At 38.7% G+C, this 23,018-nt stretch overlaps 1 protein-coding gene across 1 annotated transcript in view; it reads right to left on the minus strand.

Annotated features, from left to right (window-relative positions):
• The window catches only part of Cnbd1 (cyclic nucleotide binding domain containing 1), a 285,819-nt gene that overhangs the window by 84,029 nt on the left and 178,772 nt on the right, over nucleotides 1–23,018 (minus strand). Inside the window, exon 7 of the mRNA XM_048358771.1 lies at nucleotides 6,892–7,076. Within this exon, the coding sequence (XP_048214728.1) occupies nucleotides 6,892–7,076 (185 nt within the window). The remainder of the gene's footprint in view (nucleotides 1–6,891; nucleotides 7,077–23,018) is intronic.

Consider the following 23,018-nt stretch of genomic DNA (forward strand, 5'->3'; position numbering starts at 1 on the left):
GATGAAATCAACCTCTAACAGAATATTTATGTATTTACTATTACTGGCTGAATTGGATTCACAAATGTAAATGATATAGTCTCATTTGAGATGACATGAGGAGTATAATTCCAATAGTCAAAAAATCAAAGAGCAAAATAATAACCCATAACAGTGTGACTTAAATTATTCTAAAGCTATTTTAATAAAATCATAGTGTACATTTTTGTAGGTGCATATAGATGTGTCAAAATGAAACTCTGTACTATTATTTGATTCTAATAAAATATGAATAGTAAATTAATTCTAGTGGCAGTGAAACTCAAAAGTGAGATTATACATGAAGACATAAACAACATAATGTTTCAGAATATCATACTATAATATATTCAATCAGGAAAAGTCAAATGAATAACATTCTGATAGTTATTGTAACTAAGTAAACAAAAGACAGTGCAAGACCCACGAACATACTGAACATAATATGAAGCAGACATTTCAAAGAAGACATGTAAAAATCCATAAACCAGAAACTGCACTTATTCTCTCATCTTTAAATGTCATATATTTTAAATTTTATGTAAACTTCAAATTGTTTGGACTTTGGAAAGCCTCATTAGAACAGCAAGTTACACAACAGCAAATGAACTATTTGGTCAATTTGGTCATTTTCACAAAGAAATCAAATGAAAAACAGCCTTTTAAAACAAAGATTGGAGACAATACAAAAATGTTGATTTAAAGCTTAAATTTAATTAAGTGTAGGTTTTTGAAGTGAAATGTATTTGAATAATGTTTATAAGCAAAGTCTTCTTGCTTTATGATGTTTTTCCAAAAAGCATTGGCAAACAGATTTAATACAGACCACTAAACATCTCTCCTTTATTGCTTTTATAATAGGAAAGCTATAAAAACATCTTATACACAGTATAATTTTTACTTCCTCTAATTTATTTTCCACTAGTAGTAAGTTGGCTATGACTTTGTAGGGTTTTTTTTAGGTACATCACACATTTTAATTATCTGCGGAAACCAAAGGGTACTTTTTGTAATAATGATGAGAAAAAGGTACTATATGTACTAATGATGAGAAATACTTAGGGCTGACGTTGTGGTTCAATGGGAGAGTGCTTGCCTAGATCTGTAGGCCCCTAAAGAAATGTCTTCTTATTGTAAATATATTAAAAACTGTATCTACTAAATTTTTAATGATGGGAGAGACAATTATTTGCTATATTCCTATTCCATCACTGTAGAAGGAATATTTACAAATTTACTGTGTCATAATGAACTTTTAAAGATCCCAATACTAACATTTAATTTTAACAATGATATAATATACCTTAAACATATAGAGTTATACAGAATAAATGTAGTATAGAAAAGCAGGATCTTGCAATTGACATGGATTAAAATCTTCTACCCTTGCAATTAAGTTGAATAAAAACTCATTTCACAGTTCATCTCTGACATTTTTGAAGGCTCTTCTAATTAATTTTAAGTGGGTTTAATTTAATTTATTCTTATCGAACACTTTAAAACACGTTATTGATACCAGGCTGTCCGACTCACAGAGATCACCTTGGCATTGGGGGTTGTGATGGCAGTCAATGGGGTCTCACATTTAAGTTCAGCATAGAACCATTAAAACTGTATATGAAGGAGAGGAGAAATGGAGGCAGGGAACTGACAGAAGGCCTGGCTCTAGAAAGAGTCCTTGAGGATTCCAGAAAGACATCTCATTAATGAATTCGTGCAGCAAATTGGATTTGCCTAATTACCTTCTCTGCCCAGTCCCTTCTCATGCAACTTGTTATCAACCAAAGGGTCACATATGAGACATGATTCTGGGCACTTTCATTAATCCTGTATCTTCCATTTTTCTCACTATGAAATTGTTACATTAAATTGCAATTATGAGATAGCAAACTTCTTAAAACTCAGATTAAAAATTCTCTGATTCTTATTTTTGAGTCCTACCTCAAAAACCTTATCTTAGATGAATTTCCTAATCCATTTTAAACTTTATTCTCTAATATCTAAAATCTTTTTTATGATCTGGCTGAGCCTTTCTCAGCCTTTTGTAACTATTTTGAATGTCTTCTCTCATCTGCTCTTATGCAATTTAAATTCAAGCTTTTCATTCTGCCATCTTTGTACTCTACCTGTCCAAACTTCTCTTTCCTTGCTTTCGCTACATTTGTTTTCCATTCTTTCATCTAAAATCACCCATTTATCACTGCCTCTAAACTACATGTGGCCATTTTTATCTATCACTAGTGTGTAATAAACAAAATGTGACATTTACAGACTGCTATTTTTGATAAGTGAACTCATGACTCAACTCATAGTTAATCACCAAAGTCGTTTCTATGAGTGGGACAATATTAGTACTATTATTACCATCACGTCTATCTTAAAAACAAGAAATTCTGTAAAGAATGTATCCAAGAACAAATAGTAGAAAGCCAAACCAGGATTCAAGCCCACATTGCAGTTTTATCCAAGAGAAATAAAAACATTTTAAATAAAATGGCCTCTATGATTATTTTCCTTGCTTTGGGAACAGTTCAACTATCTATAAATAGAATAATGGGAGGGTATTTTATATGATGTTTATACAATTAACTACTGTTTTGCAATTAAATGTAATAATCAGTGATATGTGCAACAATATGGATATATTACAAAACTATGACACTAATTGTAGAAATAGAACCACACAATGAATGCCTACTAGACTTTGCCTGTATGAAATTTTGGAATAAACAAAATGGTCCTTACAATCAGATCCAATGAGACAAAACCTTCATAACTTGCATTGGACTGAATGATTCAAACTCATGTCAAAAACCCAGTTCCCAAGGAGCTTGTTTTAAGAATATCTTGAGGTGATTAAAGTTAGTATCCTCAGAAAATAAATCTAAGGGAGCTGGTTGACCCCTTCCACCTGTAAGGACGTACTGTGAAGGCCTTGTCTATGAATCTGAACACAGGCATCATCAGACACTGAATCTTCTGAAAATTTGACTTCAAATTTCTCAGTCTTCATAAGTGTGAGAAATAGATCTCTATTTTTAATAAATCAACCAATTTATGATTTTGTTATAGCAACTTTAAATAGGTTTCATCAGAACACATAAGTAGCTAGACACTGACCAAAATGAATTGTACTCACAAACTGACTTGTTGAATTGAAACTCTTTGTACAACTAAAGATAATAAATGAATAAAATCTGCTATAATGAAAAATTGCCAGGGTATCTCTCCTTTGTATAAATTGACTGAAGAACTAAGCATTTCAACATATGTTCATTATTGCCTCTGGATATTTTTAAAAATTGTAGATATGAATTTCTTTACAACTAAAATTCAAATGAAACTATCAATGTGAGTTTGGTATTTTCCATCAAAAGATATTTAAAAATATTTAATCAAGGTATTTCCTAAATTCTCTCTCTCTTTGCTTTCTAAAAATAGAAAAGCTAAAAAGAATATTAAACTACAGAATCTACAAGAATAATGTAATGTTGGGCTAGGGCAAGCAACTTGAATTTCAAAACTTAGGTAGAGTAGCCTAATATTGGCTTCTGTTTTTGATGGATTGCATATTTTATTCACCTTTAAAATCAGTGTGTACTTCCAGTCAATATTTAAACTCTAAAAAAGCGTTTTACTTGAAAAAATATTTTTCACCTCACTAACTAGAGAACAAAACACACACACACACACACACACACACACACACACACACACACCAAGTCATGCTGTATCAGAATTCAAAAATAAACTTCACATGCAATTGTAGATCTTGAATGAATATTTAGACTTGCTTTATACTGATATTTTAATTCAATAATTACACAAAATAAACTTAGATCTAAATTATAATTTTAGTGGTACATAGAATTCAATTATCTAGGAACATTTGGACTTGTGTATCTAATAACAAATTGATGGATTTGTAAGTTGAAGTCAGTCATTCATAAAATTTATAACAAGTCAGGCAGTACAAATTGTTTACCATTTGATTCAGTTACTCTGTTAAATCTCTTTTATATGCAAATGAAAGTCATTTTAGCTTATTAGGATTTTATACTCTTCTCAATATCTTTCCATAGATTCAAAATAAACTAAAAAATATTTACTAAGTTAGTACTGCAAGAAAATGTTAAGTCTAGAAACTACCTCGGAAACATCACCATAGCTCAATTTTTTTTTTTTTTTTTTTTTTTTTTTTGGCCAGTCCTGGGCCTTGGACTCAGGGCCTGAGTACTGTTCCTGGCTTCTTCCCGCTCAAGGCTTGCCACTTGAGCCACAGCGCCGCTTCTGGCCGTTTTTCTGTATATGTGGTGCTGGGGAATCGAACCTAGGGCCTCGTGTATCCGAGGCAGGCTCTCTTGCCACTAGGCTATATCCCCAGCCCCACCATAGCTCAATTTTATTCATCCCTTTCTTACTATAAAGTATTCCTTGAAACTTTTTCAACTATCCATATCCCTGAATCAGGCTCTTGCCTTCATCATTGAACACTTTAATAAGTTCCTATATTACCCCTGTCTCCAAGCCTCCTTCTAATAAGATACGTAGCTCACCTTAACAAAAGTTAACTTTTTTAAAGTACACATCCACTTATGTAACTCTTCTAAGGACCTACTAAGTAGACACTTAAATATTAAACTTGATTAACCAGGATTTTTGTTTTGTTTTGTTTTGTTTTAATTAAGGATAATCCTATGTCCAAAGATGTATTTGTCTCACCACCTCTTTATCTCTGTGTCTTTCCTTATTATTCATTAATCTGGAATGCTTTTTCCTATACAACTGGTATAGGACCACAAGGTCCATTGTTTCCTTCCCATGTAGGAGTCCCCTAGAGCTCTTTGCATACATTTAATTGGAGCCCAAAAATTAACCCAAATTTTGCATAATCCTCCATCATTAGAGTACAAATACCTTGATAGAAAGAAGTTATCTTTTGTTATCCCTGAAGGTCTTCATAAAAATTAGATGACATAATTTATTAACAATGGCTAAAATGGTGCATACTATCATTAATAAATAATAGTTAGCTTGAGGTTAAATCAGATATAAAATGTTGTGAGAGACAAAAGGATAGAGGATAGTGTGCATGTGGTAGCATTACATTTATGTCAGACTAAAATTTCAGCAAAAAATCTCAAGTGTCATTTTTGCTGAGATTTTAGCATTAGGAAAATTTCTTACCAATGCAGAGAGGCAGATTATACATATAGGTACAAAAAGGTTATTTTGACTGGAGTGAGAAACATGTTTATTGGTAAGAGGAGATAGAAGACAGCGTAGGTGATCATTAAGTCAGCTAACCCTTGTATTCCAAAGCTAGAGGGAAATGGGAAAAACTTAAAAAACAAAGAAGTAGTCATGAAAAGGCTCAAAATATTTCATAATTTTATGCATAACATAGATTTAAAGGTAGATAACACTATCCTCTCTTCACAAGCCACAGTGTACATGTTCTTCCTCTGATCACCACATTCTCTTCCTTAGGACCAGCTCCATATAGCTATGCCATAGTCCCTCTTTATGTAACAAGTGTTTCTTCTCTATGTCTCATGTTCCATTCACAAGGTATAAAGGTCCTGCTTATATCCATTCATTAAGTATAAAGATCGGTTTTACATTCCATTCAAGAGATCCTCCTGCTCCATCTTGTTACCAGATAATAGTGTGTGTGTGTGGGGGGGGGGTGTTATATGTGTAGACATATTACCGCCTGCTTGAAGAATTGCTTATCAGTACTCCTAAACAAAGAATTAGAGATCTGAATGGCATATCATTATGGGAAATAAAAAGATTGTTATGATGATTGTTATTTGAGATAGGTTAAAACTTTCAACTGCAATAGTTAAAAGTTATTGCATAATAGAAATTAAGATACTGTCTATAATCTGCCTGATCAGGAAAAACTACGGCCTTAAAATTCGAGGTAGTGATGGTAAATTCTTGGTAAATAAAAAGACATTACGGTGACCTACTGCAAGCAAAAAAAATATGAATAATACATAAAACTCAAGTTTTGGTCCTGATTTGATGCACACTTAGTGGCAGTAGGTATTTACACCGCTGCAAAGCAACTTAGTAACTCCCTAGATGGATAATTAACAACTTGCTAGCTTATCCTCTCTGAAAGGTCTAAAGGTAGAACGTAGAAATAATGGTTTCCATGATATGGCATTTTATTCACAGGTTTTAGCCTCAGAAAAACAAATGGTTTATAGAAGAGTAAACTACCACAAACTCCATCAAACTCCAGCCATAGTTATAGCTGCTGTGCCATATGTGGTCTTTTTGCTAAAGCATACTAACTTGGTCTTAAGTACATGATACTTAACCCCTTGATATGCTTCAATAATATTGAACTTTTTGACCAACTATTACCTTTGAAATATTATGTGCTGTCAGATTTCTTAAGTCAGAATTTTTTATTTTAATGCAATCAACCTCTAGATTACAGTAGCACTGTCAGACAAATATGATGAACACATATACTTATTTTGATTGTAAAGGCTTATTGTAATGAGCTTTCTATCTTCCCCTCATCAGTCATCTACTCTCTTCTGAAGTCACCTATTCTCTCCTTTCTGTTCCAAACTAGCACCCATCTCCTACCAGGGAACCAGGCCTCTCAGTTATCGAACACCCAGTACAAACATTGTCAGTGGTTAAGAAATGGTGTGAAGCATACTTCTTAAGAATTTTTAAATGAATTATCAAGTTCAGCATTAACCTGTCTAACCAATTTTTAGAAGATATAGTGTCTTGAATATTTTATAACTCTGAAACTGTTTGGATCTACAAATATGAGACATTCAAAATTTTATAATACTGATATGTTGGTGCTTATAGTGAAAGCCAATATTCATCTCTCACCACCATATCTCCTCTAGGTACATAAATCTCAGCAAGTGTAGAGCTTTTTAATTGCAGATCAAAAATTTCACTGTTCTGAAGTAGAAAAGACATTGAGTCACTTTTTTCAGCCAGATTTTTAAATATCTTCATGCGAGGTCGAGCCATGCCTTTAAGGATTACATAAAATCCATCATCTCCAATCACTGAAACAAAAAAAAAATAGATATAAACATGACTGATACATGAATTTTTGGTAAGCTTTTTCTTATTTATTCTCTGGCAGTATATTCAGTATAGTGACCAGGCTGTGTTGAAGAATCAAATAACAAATATAAAAAACAAAAATAAGAAAAGCATCTTTAATGGCTTCTCTTCTGACAGTTATGCATTACCCGTCTCTTCTTGTAACTTCTAGATTCCAATGAGAAAGAAAATAGCAGAGCAATCTGTCAGTGTTAATGTATTTGAGACATTCTGAACTGGGTGACAATGGTTCATGCCTATAATCCTAGCTGCTAAATAGACTGAGATTTGGGGATTATGGCTCAAAGCCAGCTCCAGAAAGAAAGTTCCAGATATTTATATCCAGTTAAACATAAAAAATATGGAAGTGGAGTTTTGGCTCAAGTGGTGCTCCAGCTTTGAACAAAAAGCTAAGAGAAAAGAAAACCCAACAAAAATCGTGAACTTTGCCTCCCAATCAGAATTGGCATTTCCCTATTTTACATAAGTAACAATATATGTAGAGGGAGTGGGGGGAGGGGCGTCCAATGCTGGTCTTCCTGTAAAATTTTGTCTCACAATCTGTCATCGACCACAATTCCTAAAGTTTAGCTGTATCTCTGGCAGGTGTCACATAGGAACATTTCAAATGTAAACGAAAATTATTTTTGGCTTTCCTGGAGCTTCCTCTTTTGAAGAAGCAGGTACAGGAACTACATGGTACCTTTCACCATGGCTCAGCTGTGTATAACACTTTATTTATCAGAACAAGTTATTCAAAGACAGTGAGGTCATTTCTTATGCTTTGTTCATTGGAAATTAATAAAACTAAAGTTACAAATAAAGTATTCTAATTAAAGTAGTTGTATTAGTTAAGAACAATGCAGAAGACATATTATATTTAAAAAGACTACTTTAGGAAAAGTACTATCTTGTTATAACTACTGGAGTTTGAACCCTGAATCTCATATTGTCTACAAGACATTCTACCAGTTCTCCAAACCTCCAGCTCTTTTTACTTTAGATTGCTTTTTAGAAAACTGCTTGCAAATTTTGTCTAAATCATCTATCTGTAACCTGCTTATGTTCTTTTTAATGCTTCTTGCACAACTATGAGCACAAACCCAGGTTCTTGTTTAGATGGGGTCTCCCAATCTTGAATTACAGCCTCGAATTACAGTTCTCCCAATTTATGCCTTCTTCTCACCTGGGATTACAGGGATAAGCTTCTACATCTGGCTGGAAAACTACTTTTAATATCAAAGTACATATTTTATGCAACCATGTCCTATTTGTCCTCTTTCCTCATCATCACTGGCATGGGTTCTTCCATCTTCTAACAGTTGTCGGCACATATAATGCAAGTAAGGCTGTGGAATGCAGTCTATCATGCATCTCCATACAATGAAATCTCTGAAATTGTTTTCCAAGCAAGAAGCACCATAATAATTTGCATCACAATGAGCAGTATGTGAATAACACTTTTACCTATTTATTTTTAAACTTTGTGAAGCCCAATTAATTACTAAATGCTTTTATGAAAATGAATTAAATGAAGCTTTTCCTCGTGCCTTTTTATTCAGTTTCATAAACACATAAAACTAAAGATGATCCATACTTAGAAATATCAGGATAGTTATTAAGTGCATTTATGTGGAAACAGATGGAATGGGAACAAAATAATCAAAACATTGAAAATTGGAAAAATAAAACATTGACATGGGTATGAAACCAGTAGACTCTTATTATGTATTACTGAATGGATTAAAATTGTATAACTATTCTGTAAGGATGCTTGCTTCTTGTAAAATATTCAGTTTGCAGTTGTTTTCCTGAAGCATGACAGGAGATGTCTAAAAAACAACTTTTGTATAAGAATAGTACTAGCAGCTTTATCATAAAAGTGAAGAGCTAGAAATAGCAAAGGTGTCCATTCAAGAGATAATGTGCAAATAAGCTCTCTTCTGACCACACAATTGAATGCTACCCAGCCATAAACTATTGATTTGGGCAACAGGGATCAATCTCTAAAGCCTTAAGCTGATAAAAAAAAAAATTTCACAAAAAGATACATGCTATTTGATTTCATTACAAAGCTCTAAACTCTTCATGCAAAAATAACTTCTAGTGAAGAATAAAAAAAGAAAACAGAGCAAAATCAGAGGTGTTTAGGGGTGAAAAATACTGATGTGATAAAATGGATTATAATGCAGATATCAGAGATGAATTCCAATGGATGGCAGCAAATATTTTTGAGCATTTCAGCATATTTTTATGTCAGCTACCTCTATAAACATATACAAAACTTTTGTATTGCTTAGAAACCAGAGTCAAAAAAGTCATTCTAGTTCTAGTTCTGTGAATTAAGAAACTGAAGGCAGGGCTGGGGATACAGGCTAGTGGCAAGAGCGCTTGCCTCGTATACATGAGGCACTGGGTTCAATTCCCCAGCACCACATATACAGAAAATGGCCAGAAGTGGCGCTGTGGCTCAGGTGGCAGAATGCTATCCTTGAGCAAAAAGAAGCCAGGGACAGTGCTCAGACCCTGAGTCCAAGCCCCAGGACTGGCCAAAAAAAAAAAAAAAAAAAAGAAACTGAAGGCAGTCAGAAATTAGCATCCTGGATAAGAAATGTATTCACTGCTTTATGCATGAAACTGTAACGCCTTTGTACATCACTTTAACAATAAAGAAATGAAAACAAAGAGAGAAAGCCAATACAATCAGAACTCTTCATCTCAAGGCTAGTGTTCTACCACTAGAGTCACAAAGCCACTTCTGAGACCTTTAAATTTTTATTTTGTTAACTTCTTTATAGGTTGATTCCTGTGTCGTTGAATGGCATGAAGTACTCAGAAATAGATATTATCAGAAATTTCTATTTTAAGCATTGTTTCATTGTTATTGTAAGGGTGATATGTGGGGATGCTGGCTGTATACGTAAAGGGGGCAGTCCTGACTGACCCCCCTCCTCCCACCCTCGGTCCACATGGCTAGAAGCCACTCCTATCTCCTTCCAGGTCCAGACCAGAAGGAGTACTTGTGGACCAGCCCTGCCTCCTGTCTCGGTCTCAGATCCACATGGATGCCTCCAAGATGGTGCCGCCGGAGCTCAGGGGCTGTTCTATTGGGGTATGACGCCAGCCTGTGGGGGAAGTTCTAGAGTGAAACTCTTGTCAAACAGCCCAGTTCAGCCAATCGTGAACTTCCAGCTAGCCACCCCAAGTCCCTCTCCTTCCCGCCGTCATCACTATAATAAATTCTTCTGCCCTCCCTCTGAATAAATTGAAGCTGGTAGTCCGTCGGACCAGCTCCCTGAGATCTTTGTGTCCAGCTTCTGCTCTTAAACGTAAGGGGGATTGGGAACGGGGGTTTCAGCAGCCCTACCTCAGCTTAGCTTGGCCCAATCAGGACACACTCTGCCCCTCCTGCCAGCAGGAGCAGTGCGCAGAGCCAACTGTCCCTCACAATTAAAGGCTTGAAGTCTCCCCAGGGGAGACGTGGAGATTAAGCCCAACAAATTTGGTGCCCATGAGGCAGACGAAAGCACGGCTGGCGAATTCGGGGCTTAATAACCCCACAGGCTATGCTGAGTAATTCATGTCTCAGGGGTAGGACGTACCCATCCAGATGGGGCAAACGCATAGTCAGTACAGTGAACCGACTATTAAGATATTACGGTTCATGCTCAAAAATACCGGACAGACTATTTCAGATTCTGCCGCCACACATATTTGGGAGAGGCTGACCCAGGCCATCCCTTGGTTGGTTAAAGCTAACCCACTCTCGTGGGAAACATGGGACCAACTGGGGAGGGAACTGGACGGCAAGGAAGAGGAGTGGGGAGATGATCTCCCTCTTGTAGTCTTCCCAATCATCACCTCTCTTAAAGCTTGCTTTTCCACAGGAGAGAATCCATTGGGTCAAGGAAGGGCTGCAAAGGAGCGTCCTGAGGTGGAGGGAGGCAGCCCTCCCGCGGACCGGCAGGAGGAGTGCTCAATGCCTCGCTCTGATGGGCCTGCAGATGAGCATTGGCTCGATCTAGATTTTGAGCCTGGCTTCCAGGATCCCGGACTAGATGCCGCATTCCTGGGACAAGTGGCAGGGGAGTAGGGTGGCCAGCAGCTTCTGCTGCTGTTCCACCCCTCCCCCACCAGACACTCTGCCCTGAACCTGAGAAAGCCCACCGTGCTGCTGCCACCGCAGTTACCGCTGCCGCAGCCGCTGCCCTGCTTCTTACTGAACATGGACGACATGGTAGATTTTGAATTGGGAAGCATCACAATCAGGTGGGAACCTGGGGAAGTCAAGGACTTTCTAGAACTTAGAAAAGCAGTCACTGAAAAGGGACCTAGTTCTTTGTGGCCTGAACCATCAGTTTTCCACCTCACAGGCGTGGGGGCACTTAGGTCAGACCCTGCTTCCTAGAAAACAGTACCTGCAATGGTGTGCCTCTTTTAGGCATGCATGCTATGCCCAGGCTGAGAGAGATCAAGCAGCCAACCCCCCAATTCCCATAACCTTTGAAATGCTGCTTGGGCCCGCCAATCCATATGTTACAAACTTTCAACAGGTCCTTCTTCCTGCCCCCTGTCAGGGACGGGTGTGGACCCTGGAGATGATGGCATGGAAAAGCTTAGGGAGAGAACCCCCAAAGACCCCGACGCTAGTAGTTACTCAAGAGGCAACAGAGAACCTTGCCTCCTTTGTCGAGAGGGTAGAGGGAAGCATTCAGGACAAGGTTCCTGGGTTCCAGCCAGACCAACTTGTCAGGGCCCTGGTGTGGGACGGAATGAACCCAGACCACAAACTAGCTTGTGCAGGAATGAAGGATAGGCCTCTAGAAAGCTGGACATTTGCCTGTTGGAAACTCAGTACTCAGGTCCACCAGACACAGGTGCTGACTGCCTCGCTTGCTGAGGAGCCTGCTCCTGTCCCAGTCAACGACATAAGCAGAGGGCACTGTTACAGGTGTGATGGCCATGGCCATTTTAGGAGAGAGTGTCCTTCAGGCTCCATAAAATCTAGTGCCTCATCAGGACAACCCTCAGGCCAGACTAAGGTGCTGCCCAAAACACCTTGCCCCCGGTGCAAGAAGGGATATCATTGGTGAAGCGAATGCAAGTCCAGGTTTGATGCTGGGGGGAAGTCTTTAAACTAATAGTGGGGCACCCTCCAGCCCTGTCACCCAAAGGAGGCGACCAGTCTAGCTGTGACCAGTCTGGCGACTGGCCCAGTGACCAGCTCAGTGACCAGCCTGGGGCCCACTGGGCAGTCCCAGTAGTCCCGGAAATTAGGTCAAATATGGAGGTTGCTATAGCCAGAAAAAGGTTTCGATGCGTAATTGATACTGAAGCTGACTGGACTATATTAAGAAAGGAGGAGGTTCCTCTGTGGTGGAACTTGATCTCCGGGCCCCAGACGTCAGAGGTGGGAGGTAAAGCTGAGAGTGAAGTAACTAGGGACTGGCTTGCCTGGGATGATATGGACAGTAATAAGGGAGAAGTGCGTCCCCTGATAATGACAGGCTTACCAGATAATCTGCTAGGATGGGACATCTTAGGGGAAGCTGAGGCCTCGATCACCACAGGCCATGGCCTGTCTGGTGGATCTAGCGGCTATCAGGGAGTGCCTCCCCTCAAGGCCTCGGGGCGGGAGGCTCCCGTTCCTCCAACAGGGCCTCACTCCCAATTCTAGAGGCCACTGTTCCTACCATCCCTGCCATTCAATGGCTCCCGAGTCCCCCAGTGTGGGTGGAACAGTGGCCACTCTCCTCAAACAAGTTAGAAAGATTAAAGGAAATAATATCAGAGCAACTGTTCTAGGGCATATTACACCCTCGCTGAGCCCTTGGAACAGCCCTGTGTTTGTTTTACAAAAGGCCTCAGGTAAATGGAGGATGTTACAGGATCTAAGAAAAATTAATGAGCAAATAATTCCCTCAGGCACCCCTTTACGGGGGCTGCCATGGAGCCCCTCTCTTCCTTGGGATCGGATTTTCATTGTAATCGACTATAAGGACTGTTTCTTTTCCATTCCCCTTGACCCACAGGACTGTGAGAAGTTTGCCTTCTTGGTCCCCTCAGTTAACTTCCAGGGGCCAGACCAAAGGTATGAGTGGGTGGTTCTGCCCCAGGGCATGGCTAATAGTCCAGCCTTTTGGCAGCATTATGAGTCACAAGTCCTTCAACCTCTTCGGAGCCAGTCAGATATTATTTTATATGTCTACATGGATGACATCATTATTGGGGCAGCAGATGCCTGAGTGCTGGACGCTGCCTATAGGAGGTTACGAACACTCCTACAAAAAGGAGGACTGCATATAGCTAGTGACAAGATTCAGAAGGTATACCCCTTTAAGATCTTGGGGGCAGAAATTAAACTAGACTCTGTTTGCCCCCTTAAACCCCAGTTATCCTTCCAGTCATCTTATACTTTGGTGGAGATGCAAAGACTGTTGGGAGAGATTAACTGGCTGAGACCCTGGCTCCACCTGCCTACAGAGGAGCTGTTTCCGCTCCATGACTCCTTAAAGGGAAAAGCACCCACTGATGTTATTACAATTACCCCATCACTTCAAGCAACATTCCAGAAAATCCAAATGGCCCTAAATATGGCACAGTTGGTGCACTACAAGCCTGAGTGCCCCCTTTGCCTTTGGATCCTCCCCGGTTCTGAGCTTTCCTCAGCCGTTATTACCCATTCAGGCGAGCCTTTTCCATGGGTGCACGCATCAGTGGGAGGAGCTCCCAGGGTTTATTCTCAGCTAGACCTGCTAGCTGACTTGGTAATTAAGGGCAGGGATACCTCTCTGAGGCATTATGGGAGAGATCCCAATGTGCTAGCCATTCCCTACTGGCTTTCAGATTTTGAATGGGTCAGAAGGAATAATGAACGGGTGTCCAGTGCCCTGGAGGGTTTCATGGGGAAGTTAACTTGCTATTATGGCACTTAGAGGTGGGTGACATCATTTTCCAGGCTACAATGGACCCCTCCTGTACTTTTCTCTACCAGGCCTCTTGTCAAGGCTGCAAATGTTTTTACAGATGGGGGAAGGGCGGGGTCTGCCGTGGTGGTATTCTCCACCTCCTCCCCCGCCGGTGGGAAAGGAAGCACCCACTACTTTGAAGCAGTTACTGGGTCTGCACAGTCTAAGGAGCTGTTCGCAGTTGCCCTGGCACTGACCCATGTCAAACAGCCGATGAACCTGTTTTCTGACAGTTTGTGTGTGGTTAATTTGCTACCAAACCTGGTGTCCTCATATATTAAATTAGATGAGAACCCAATCACCCCTCTGATGATCCAAGTCAGGTCTCTGTTAATAGAGCGGGCTGAGCCTATATTCTTACAGCACCTTCGCGGACACTAAGGACTACCTGGGAACCTGGCACAAGGTAATCATATGGCCTATCAGCTGGCCACTAATGGGACTACTATAGCTATGGCTATTTTACAGCTTCAAAACCTTCAAATGGCCCAAGGACTCCATGAGCGTATGCATTTAAATTGGAGAGGCCTGCATCAGAGATTCCCTTCAATTCCTGTAAAGGATTTAAAAAAGATTATAAGGACCTGTAGGTCATGTATGCCATTTCTGCAAGTCCCTCCTCTGCAGTCTCCTGGGGTCAACCCCAGAGGCCTAAAGCCTAATGTTATCTGGCAAACTGATATAACCCACTATGCCCCTTTTGGAAGGTTAAAATATATATTTATGTCCATAGATACCTACTCTCATGTATGCTGGGCTACTGCCCATTCGGGTGAAAGGAGCTGGCATGCTGAGAGCCACTTCCTACAATGTTTTGCTATCTGGGGCTCCCTCTACAGGTAAAGACAGATAATGGACCTTGCTTCACCGGCAAGCCTTTACAGACCTTTTTCCAATTGTGGAATATTAAGCATACCACTGGAATACCATACAACCCAAGGGGTCAGGCCATAATTGAGAGGCATAATAAGACCAATAATTAAAACAAAAAGGGGGGGAAGCCTCCATGACCAGTTAAGGACAGCTATGTTTACATTGAATATTTTAAATCTCTCCAAGGACCAACCTCTGTTGGCCTTCCAGAGACATTGGTCAAGCCAGACACCTTACTTAAAGGTGGAAGTCCGTTGGAAGGACCCCCTTACAGGAGCATGGTGAGGCCCGAACCCACATCAGTGCAGGAAGGGGCTTTGTATGCGTTTTCCCAACTGCGGAACCGAATCCAATCTGGATACCAGCTAGAGACTTAAAATATTGTTCATCTGAATGACCACCCAAGGCACCTGCTCTTGAGGGATGTCTCTCCTTGTTCTGTCTCCAGGAAAACAAAGACCGTGTTGGATTTTTTCCATGGAGAAATGGGAAAGCCTGCCTGTACCAGTGATGGACCCAGTGTCAGCCCTGTTTCCTTCCTGGACCTTGCCTGGAGCCTTTTGGCATAATGTTTGCTGTGGCAGCATTGCCTGCAGCGTTGCACAAGAACTAAAGGGAAATTTTGCACTGTTGTTCCTCCCTTTGCTCTCCCCCTGCTGCTTATCTTAGGGGGTCCCATTGGAGGGAAATAGGAGCTGAAGGGTTTTGACACCTTACCTTAATATTTCATGATAAATGTTTACAATAAGCGAGGGATTGGCACCTTGCTGCAATGTTTACTATAAAGTATTTGCTAATCAATGCTTTAAGCTACCAGCGCCTTGGCTGCTGTGGACCAACAAAAGTTCCCAGAGCCAAAGTTTGGACCTGTTTCTACCTCACTACTGGAGAGAGGGAATGCTGTCTGCGTCATCTTGAGTGGCATCAGATCCGAACAGGACTCCTATTTTCTCTGAACTGAGCCAGATGAGAGACCCCTCATTTGCTTTGTTACAATTGCTCATATTTGCATCTGCCCATGTTACAATTGCTTATGTTAAAAGTGCCTTATGTTCACATTTGCATCCTGCTTGTTTTACCTTTTGTTAGACAAAATAGGTCTCCATTTAATGGGCTAGGGCTGTGAGAATCAACAGTGGCCTTTGTTTTTAACCAATTGGGAACCCCACGAGGTTAGTCATAATGGCCATTAGGATCGGCTGCTGGCCGGGGCCCCACAGACATGAGGCAGGAACATCAGGGCTTTCTCTTGAATGCCAATCCCGCTCTCCCTGAGTTCTCCCATTGGGCTAGCCAACCTGCAGGTAGGTCAGCCTGAAGTGCTAGTGGGTTTAGCCCAGGATGGGTACGACCTCCCATGGGGGGGGGAGCAACCTAAGACAGGCACGCCCTCGAGTAAGGCGACTCCTGCAGTTCAAAAAATAAAATAAAGGGCTGGGAATATGGCCTAGTGGCAAGAGTGCTTGCCTCTGATACATGAAGCCCTGGGTTCAATTCCCCAGTACCACATATACAGAAAATGACCAGAAGTGGCGCTGTGGCTCAAGTGGCAGAGTGCTAGCCTTGAGCAAAAAGCCAGGGACTGTGCTCAGGCCTAGAGTCCAAGGCCCAGGACTGGCCACAAAAAAAAATAAATAAATAAAATAAAATAAAAGAGAAGGAGTTGTGGGGATGCTGGCTATATATGTAAAGGGGGCAGTCCTGACTGACCCTCCCCTCCTCCCACCCTGGGTCAGCATGGCTGGAAGCCACTCCTATCTCCTTCCAGGTCCAGAACCAGTAGGAGTAGTTCTGGACCAGCCCCACCTCCCGTCTCGGTCTCGGATCCACGAGGATGCCTCCAAGATGGCGCCGCCAGGGCTCAGGGGCTGTTCTATTGGGGTATGACGCCAGCCCATGGGGGAAGTTCTAGAGTGCAACTCTTGTCAAACAGCCCAGTTCAGCCAATCGTGAACTTCCAGCTAGCCACCCCAAGTCCCTCTCCTTCCCGCCGTCATCACTGTAATAAATTCTTTTGCCCTCCCTCTGAATAAATTGAAGCTGGTAGTCCATCGGACCAGCTCCCCGAGATCTTTGTGTCCAGCTTCTGCTCTTAAATGTAAGGGGGATTGGGACCGGGGGTTTCGGCAGCCCTTCCTCAGCTTAGCTTGGCCCGATCAGGATACACTCTGCCCCTCCTGCTGGCAGGAGCAGCGCGCAGAGCCGACTGTCCCTCACAATTAAAGGCTTGATGTCTCCTCAGGAGAGACGTGGAGATTAAGCACGACAGTGATATACATAAGTCAGGTAATGAGAACATTCTTTATGCACAGTCTCAACACTCCCCTCATTTTCTACCAGTTTTTTCCTCCCAATTCCCCTTCCCCACAAGTTATATATTTAATTTTGAACATAGTGTCCTGTAACACTGCTACATTTTTATACCATTTGTTATGCCCCTTTCTGTGCTCCCCTTACAAGACAAATAACCCTACATACAAGACAAAAGGTACAGGAATCAAAAACTTTCTCAATAGTACCCTACTTATTATGAAGTCATAAGTAATATTTCTTATGCTCTGTGTTCAAATACTAATTATTTTAATACCTCCAAAAGTTATTCATCATAAGTGTGTCCCTGAGATGGAGAAACCAAGGTTCAGGAGGATTATGTAACTTTTCACAAGTCACAAGTACATTAATACTTAGAAGTCATCCAATATAATATAAGATGTGAAGGACACATATATGCACACAAATAAAAGTCCATAAATATGCATATATGTATGCATGTTAATAAGACTTGTGTATAGGTGTGTACATTACATCATATCTTCATGAAAAGTAAATATATAAGAATATAAACAAACCAATGTAAACATAATATTTTTGTCTGAGACAAAGACTCAGATGAAGTATCTGACAGTTTAGTTCATTGGCTGACACTCTACCACATGAACCACAGCTCCAACCCCTAAATGTATTTGAGTATATGTTTGATAGATCATAGAAAGAACAACATTGAAGAGTTCATGAAGTCATACTACCCGTAACATAATTCATAAATTGATTGTAATTGTTATTGACTTATACCGGTTAGACTGGAGTAGGTTAGAATTCCACTCACTGTTACGTTTTCATACCTGTTTACTTGATATTCCAAGAAAAAAAGTAAGATTCCTTGTTTCCTGTTTCATACAAATTTAAAGAAATATTAAGTGCCAATACAAATCTTAGTAAGAAAATGCTGATTTTAAAATACAAAATATTGATTTCCAGACAGAAAAGTACAATAATTAATCAAAGTCAATGTGGTTAGGAGTAAATTTTATTGGAGGTTTTCTATGTAACTTAAATTACATTGAAAGTGCAAGGAAATATTTTACAAGGACTATTGCAACATTTCTTAGTACAAAATGTCACATGGACAAAAGGCTTTAAAAGAAATTAAAAATTCTAGTAAAGAAAATATTAATCATTTTGTTTGTGACTTTTCAAAAGTTTAAAGGCCAAACAAAAACTTAATTAAAGCAAAGGTTTGTAAACAACTAACTCTACCCTCTCTCTGACATACAGACCTTTAACTAAAGTCAACCATTTCAGAAGACTTTAAATATTTCAGAGATCTATAATTGGGCAAATAAGGTCATGTTGTCAGCTGGCTAATCCCCTTTGGCCTGTAAAATTGAGTTTAAGTGTTATCTAGCAGGAAAGATTTTCCTGACCTCTGGCCTGCTTTCATACAGCATAATTAACACCATCCTTGGGGAATTCTCTTCACAGAATTCTGTCATGGCACTTTCCATTGTCAATTCCTGCCAAGATAGACCACATTTAAGCCTCTATTCTTACTACTTTCAGCTTCATGCCCATGAATTCCTAAATAATTTTGGGCATTCTGAAGACACTTGTATAAATGAGCGTTTATTAATGATCTCCTGTTGTATTCCTCTCCAAAGAAGTTTATCAAATATTTGGAAACCAATTCATTGGTTTTGATTTGTTTTTACTTAGAATTTATCTGCTGAGGAATGAGATAAAGCCTTTGTGTAGACTAGTTTCTTCTCATTCCATTATTTGAGAATATAATAAAATGTCCAAAATTATATAACTTTTAGCTAGAAAGGTTAATGTATAGAATCTCTTTTATAGGGATAAAATAATCCCAGAACAAAACATAATAAAAGCAATGAATGGCTTTTTCATAGATTTTAGTTTTGTAAAACATCTTTGGACTTGGAGTTATTTCCCTTAAAACCATATTGCCAGCAACATTTTAAGCGCAAGTTGAATAATCTTTCTTACAGTATTTCTCTACTTTGTGAAAAACCCACAAACGAGATATGGAAACAAATGTTTTTTTCATTTTTGTTGTTATTTTTATTGTACTATATGAACAGATTTCCTTTTTCTTGCATTTGTCTTCCCTAAGGATATATACCTTAAGTATAAACAAAATAGATACATATTACCAACTTAAAGCTAGCTAGAAATGATATAAATATTTTATTCTATTTTGAACATAGTCCTTGCATAGGAACAGCTTTTCAACAATACTTACTTCCTTTACTAAAAATATCTACCACTAAATACAAATCACTAGGCATACAATTGCAAGTATCCTCAAATAGGTATAAAGAATGACATAATGGACAAAAGAAGAAAAATTTTAGGTCTTAGGAGAAGAATCTAAATTTTTTTATGGAAAGGTTGGCATTTATAATGGACCTTAAAATGCACAAAAATTTTGGCTGACATATATTGAAAGGAACATTTGTAATGTAGAAAATAGTATAAAATGCTACAAAAAGGCCTAGGGGAATAGTTTGAATATCCGAAGGCTTTTCAAGCATGTGTGAGGCCTTGGGTTCAATCCCTACTACTTCCTCCACAAAAGACATAAAGGCGAATAACATAAATGCTCCCAATTGTCTCCAACCAAGTATTGAAGATAACAGGGAATAGTGAACAATGAAGTTCATTAGAAAAACAGTGTAAGAAAAAGATATTAAGAAATCCAGTTAATGTCACCTTAGTACTTGCTTAACGAAGCCATTAGAAATTAGAACTACATTTCTAATAGCCAATGAATAAATATTCAGTCTTAAAATAATAACTGTTATTAAAAACAGTGTTATTATTAAAAATAAGCTATGATTTTTCAATATTTAAATTATTGATGATTAAAATTTAGAAGAAATCAATATTAACATTCTTACATAATGCTAAAACTTCTGACACAATGCTAAAGTAAAACTTTTTTATACTTTATCAACATAGATTATGTGACATGAACATAACTGCAAGCTCTTATTTTAGAAGTATGTCACATATTAAAAGTAAAATAGGCAAGATTTATTCAGAATCACACTGTTAAGAGTAGGGAAAAATAAATTTAAAGGGTATCAATGAGGTATGACATATCTGGCAAAAATATACATATAAAAATAATATATATGTTTGCATGTGTATAAACAGTGTATTAAACCCTGTTTATAGCTAGTCATGCTGGCTCATACCTGTACTCCTAGGTAGGTTGAGGTCAGGAAGATAGATGTTTAAGGCATCCTGGGCCAAAAGTTCAAGAACCCCCATCTCACTCCATTAAAATGAGCTATGGTGTCACACACCTGCCATGCCAGTTATACCACTAGGAGGATCATAGTCCAGGTTGGACAGAAACAAAAGCAAGACAGAGCCTAATAGCTATGCCCTTATGAACACATAAGATGATGCTAAGTGAAATGAACTCCATGTTATGGAAATGAGTGTTATGTCACTGTTGTAATTACTTTCAACATGCCATGTGAAACTGTAGCTTCTATTGTTGATGATCCTCTTGTATCCCCTTCCTGTGGTTGTACCCACACTATCACTGTGTCTCATCGGAGTACCCTGGATACTGTATATACTGGCATTAGAACTAGGGAAGTGAAAGGGAATATCAAAATCGAGAGACAAAGGATAAAAAGACAAATGACTACAAAAGCAATACTTGCAAAACTGTTTGGTGTAAGCCAACAGAACAACTCACGGGGGGAGGGAGAGGGAAAGGGGAAGGGGAGAGGAGGGGAATGAGGGAGGAGGTAACAAATAGTACAAGAAATGTACCCAAAGCCTAACATATGAAACTGTAACCTTTCTGTACATCACTTTGTCAATAAATAAGAAAAAAAATAAAGAAAATGATATTCATGGAAAAAAATCGTAGTGGAAGCAAATGTGTTGGCACTATGGTGCAAGCAGTAGAGCAATTACATAGCAAATGCAAGGCCTTGACTATCGCAGTAACACACACACACACACACACACACACAAACACACGAATAATCAGATTGTTCACCAATAACCTTTACTAGACAATAAATAATTTCTGGAGATTCATATGGTGCAATGAAAAATTTTGTTAGTTCTATTTTAAGAGTATTTTAATAAAATATGGTTTGATTAATACATAGAAAAAGGTAAATGGTCTATGATTCTCTCAGAAAAAAATGGGATTGCCCCGTTCATAAGGAAATGGGAAAAACAGACATGGAAAAAATCATGCTAAGTGAAGTGAACCAGACCCAAATATACACAGACACTATGGTTTCCCTCATTGGTAACAATTAGTACAAGTCTAGGACAGTCCTAGGAGAAGATCACAATAGCTCAATAGCTATATACATGTGAACACATAATATGAGGATAAGGGAAATGAACTCCAAGTTATGGAAATAAGTGGTTTATCATCGTTGCTGCTATTTTCAATGTACTATGTGAAATTATGCCTTTATCTTTTGTTTTTCTTCCCTATGTTTTTAACCCTGATGTCACTGTAACTTATTTTGGTGCCCTGGGTATTGTATATACATTTATCAGAACTAGGGAAGGGAAAGGGAACATCAAAATGGAGGCACAAAGGGTAATAGGTGAGCCAATGCAACAGCAATACTTAAAAGATAATATGCAGTAAACCAACTGTACAACTCGGGGGAGGGAATTGGGGAGAAGGGGTGGTGGGAATAACAAATTTGATAAGAAATGTACTCACTGCCTTATGTATGAAACTGTAATATCTCTGTACACCACTTTCACAATAAATAAGTTTAAAAAGAAGAAAAGAAAAGGTAAAGGTGATATTAAAAATATATAAGTAATTTTCAGCATTAAAACTGGACATAACATTTTATTAAAATTACAAATCATAGGGTTCTGATGTACAACATTACAAAAGTAAGAATAGAAGAAGCTCAATTTAGAAAACAGAAGAGAAATAATACTGCAATGCACAATGGCTTTGCAAAGGGAAACAGTAATGGATTTAGGCAGGAAGGAGAAAAAGGAATAGATAATGTCATAGGAATGAGCTTCCACTATAGCTTAAAGGTAAAAAATGTAATTTGAATGTGGGCTACAGTGAGACCTCAAGCAAATTAACTTTTTTTAATCTTTAAGAGGAAAAGGTTTTCAACCATATTATCATCTCATATGTCATGGTCCTGGCCATAAAATAAGAGCTTCAATGTCATACACTTACAACCATTTGCTTAGCAATCAATGCCTCTATAACTAATATATGCATATACAGAGAGAGAACTGCATGTAATGAATACTAGCTTCTGTCATTTTATTATAGTTATATAAATAATCTTTATGTAATAATCTTAAATGATATAATAACACGTTTTTGTACCATCATTATTTAAACAAGTGCTGTGTACATGTTGGATTATTTTTACAAAATCATAATATTGTTTCTGCGTATTTTATTGTTGCAAAATCAATGTGTATGAGGCTGAAGGAAAAATGGTAAGTATGTGAAACTTCCTTCAATAAAACATTTCTAAAGACCTAGTAGCCAGAAAGGAGACCAGAAGGTAAAAACAGCTGTGTGGGATTACACCAGGGAAAAGACAACCACTAAAGCAGATTGAAGTCAGCAGCCTGGTGATGAGGGGGTACTGGAGGGGATACATTAAATAACACCAGAGGAAGGGAAATGGAATACATGAATAAAGAAAAAAAAGGAGCTAGACTGATTCCTAGTTGGGCTTGTTCTCTAAGTTGAATGAACAAAGAGCTCTACAAAGGTCAGCA

Source organism: Perognathus longimembris, chromosome 12 (genome assembly GCF_023159225.1).
Source record: "Perognathus longimembris pacificus isolate PPM17 chromosome 12, ASM2315922v1, whole genome shotgun sequence".
In the NCBI taxonomy this organism is placed as follows: Eukaryota; Metazoa; Chordata; class Mammalia; order Rodentia; family Heteromyidae; genus Perognathus; species Perognathus longimembris.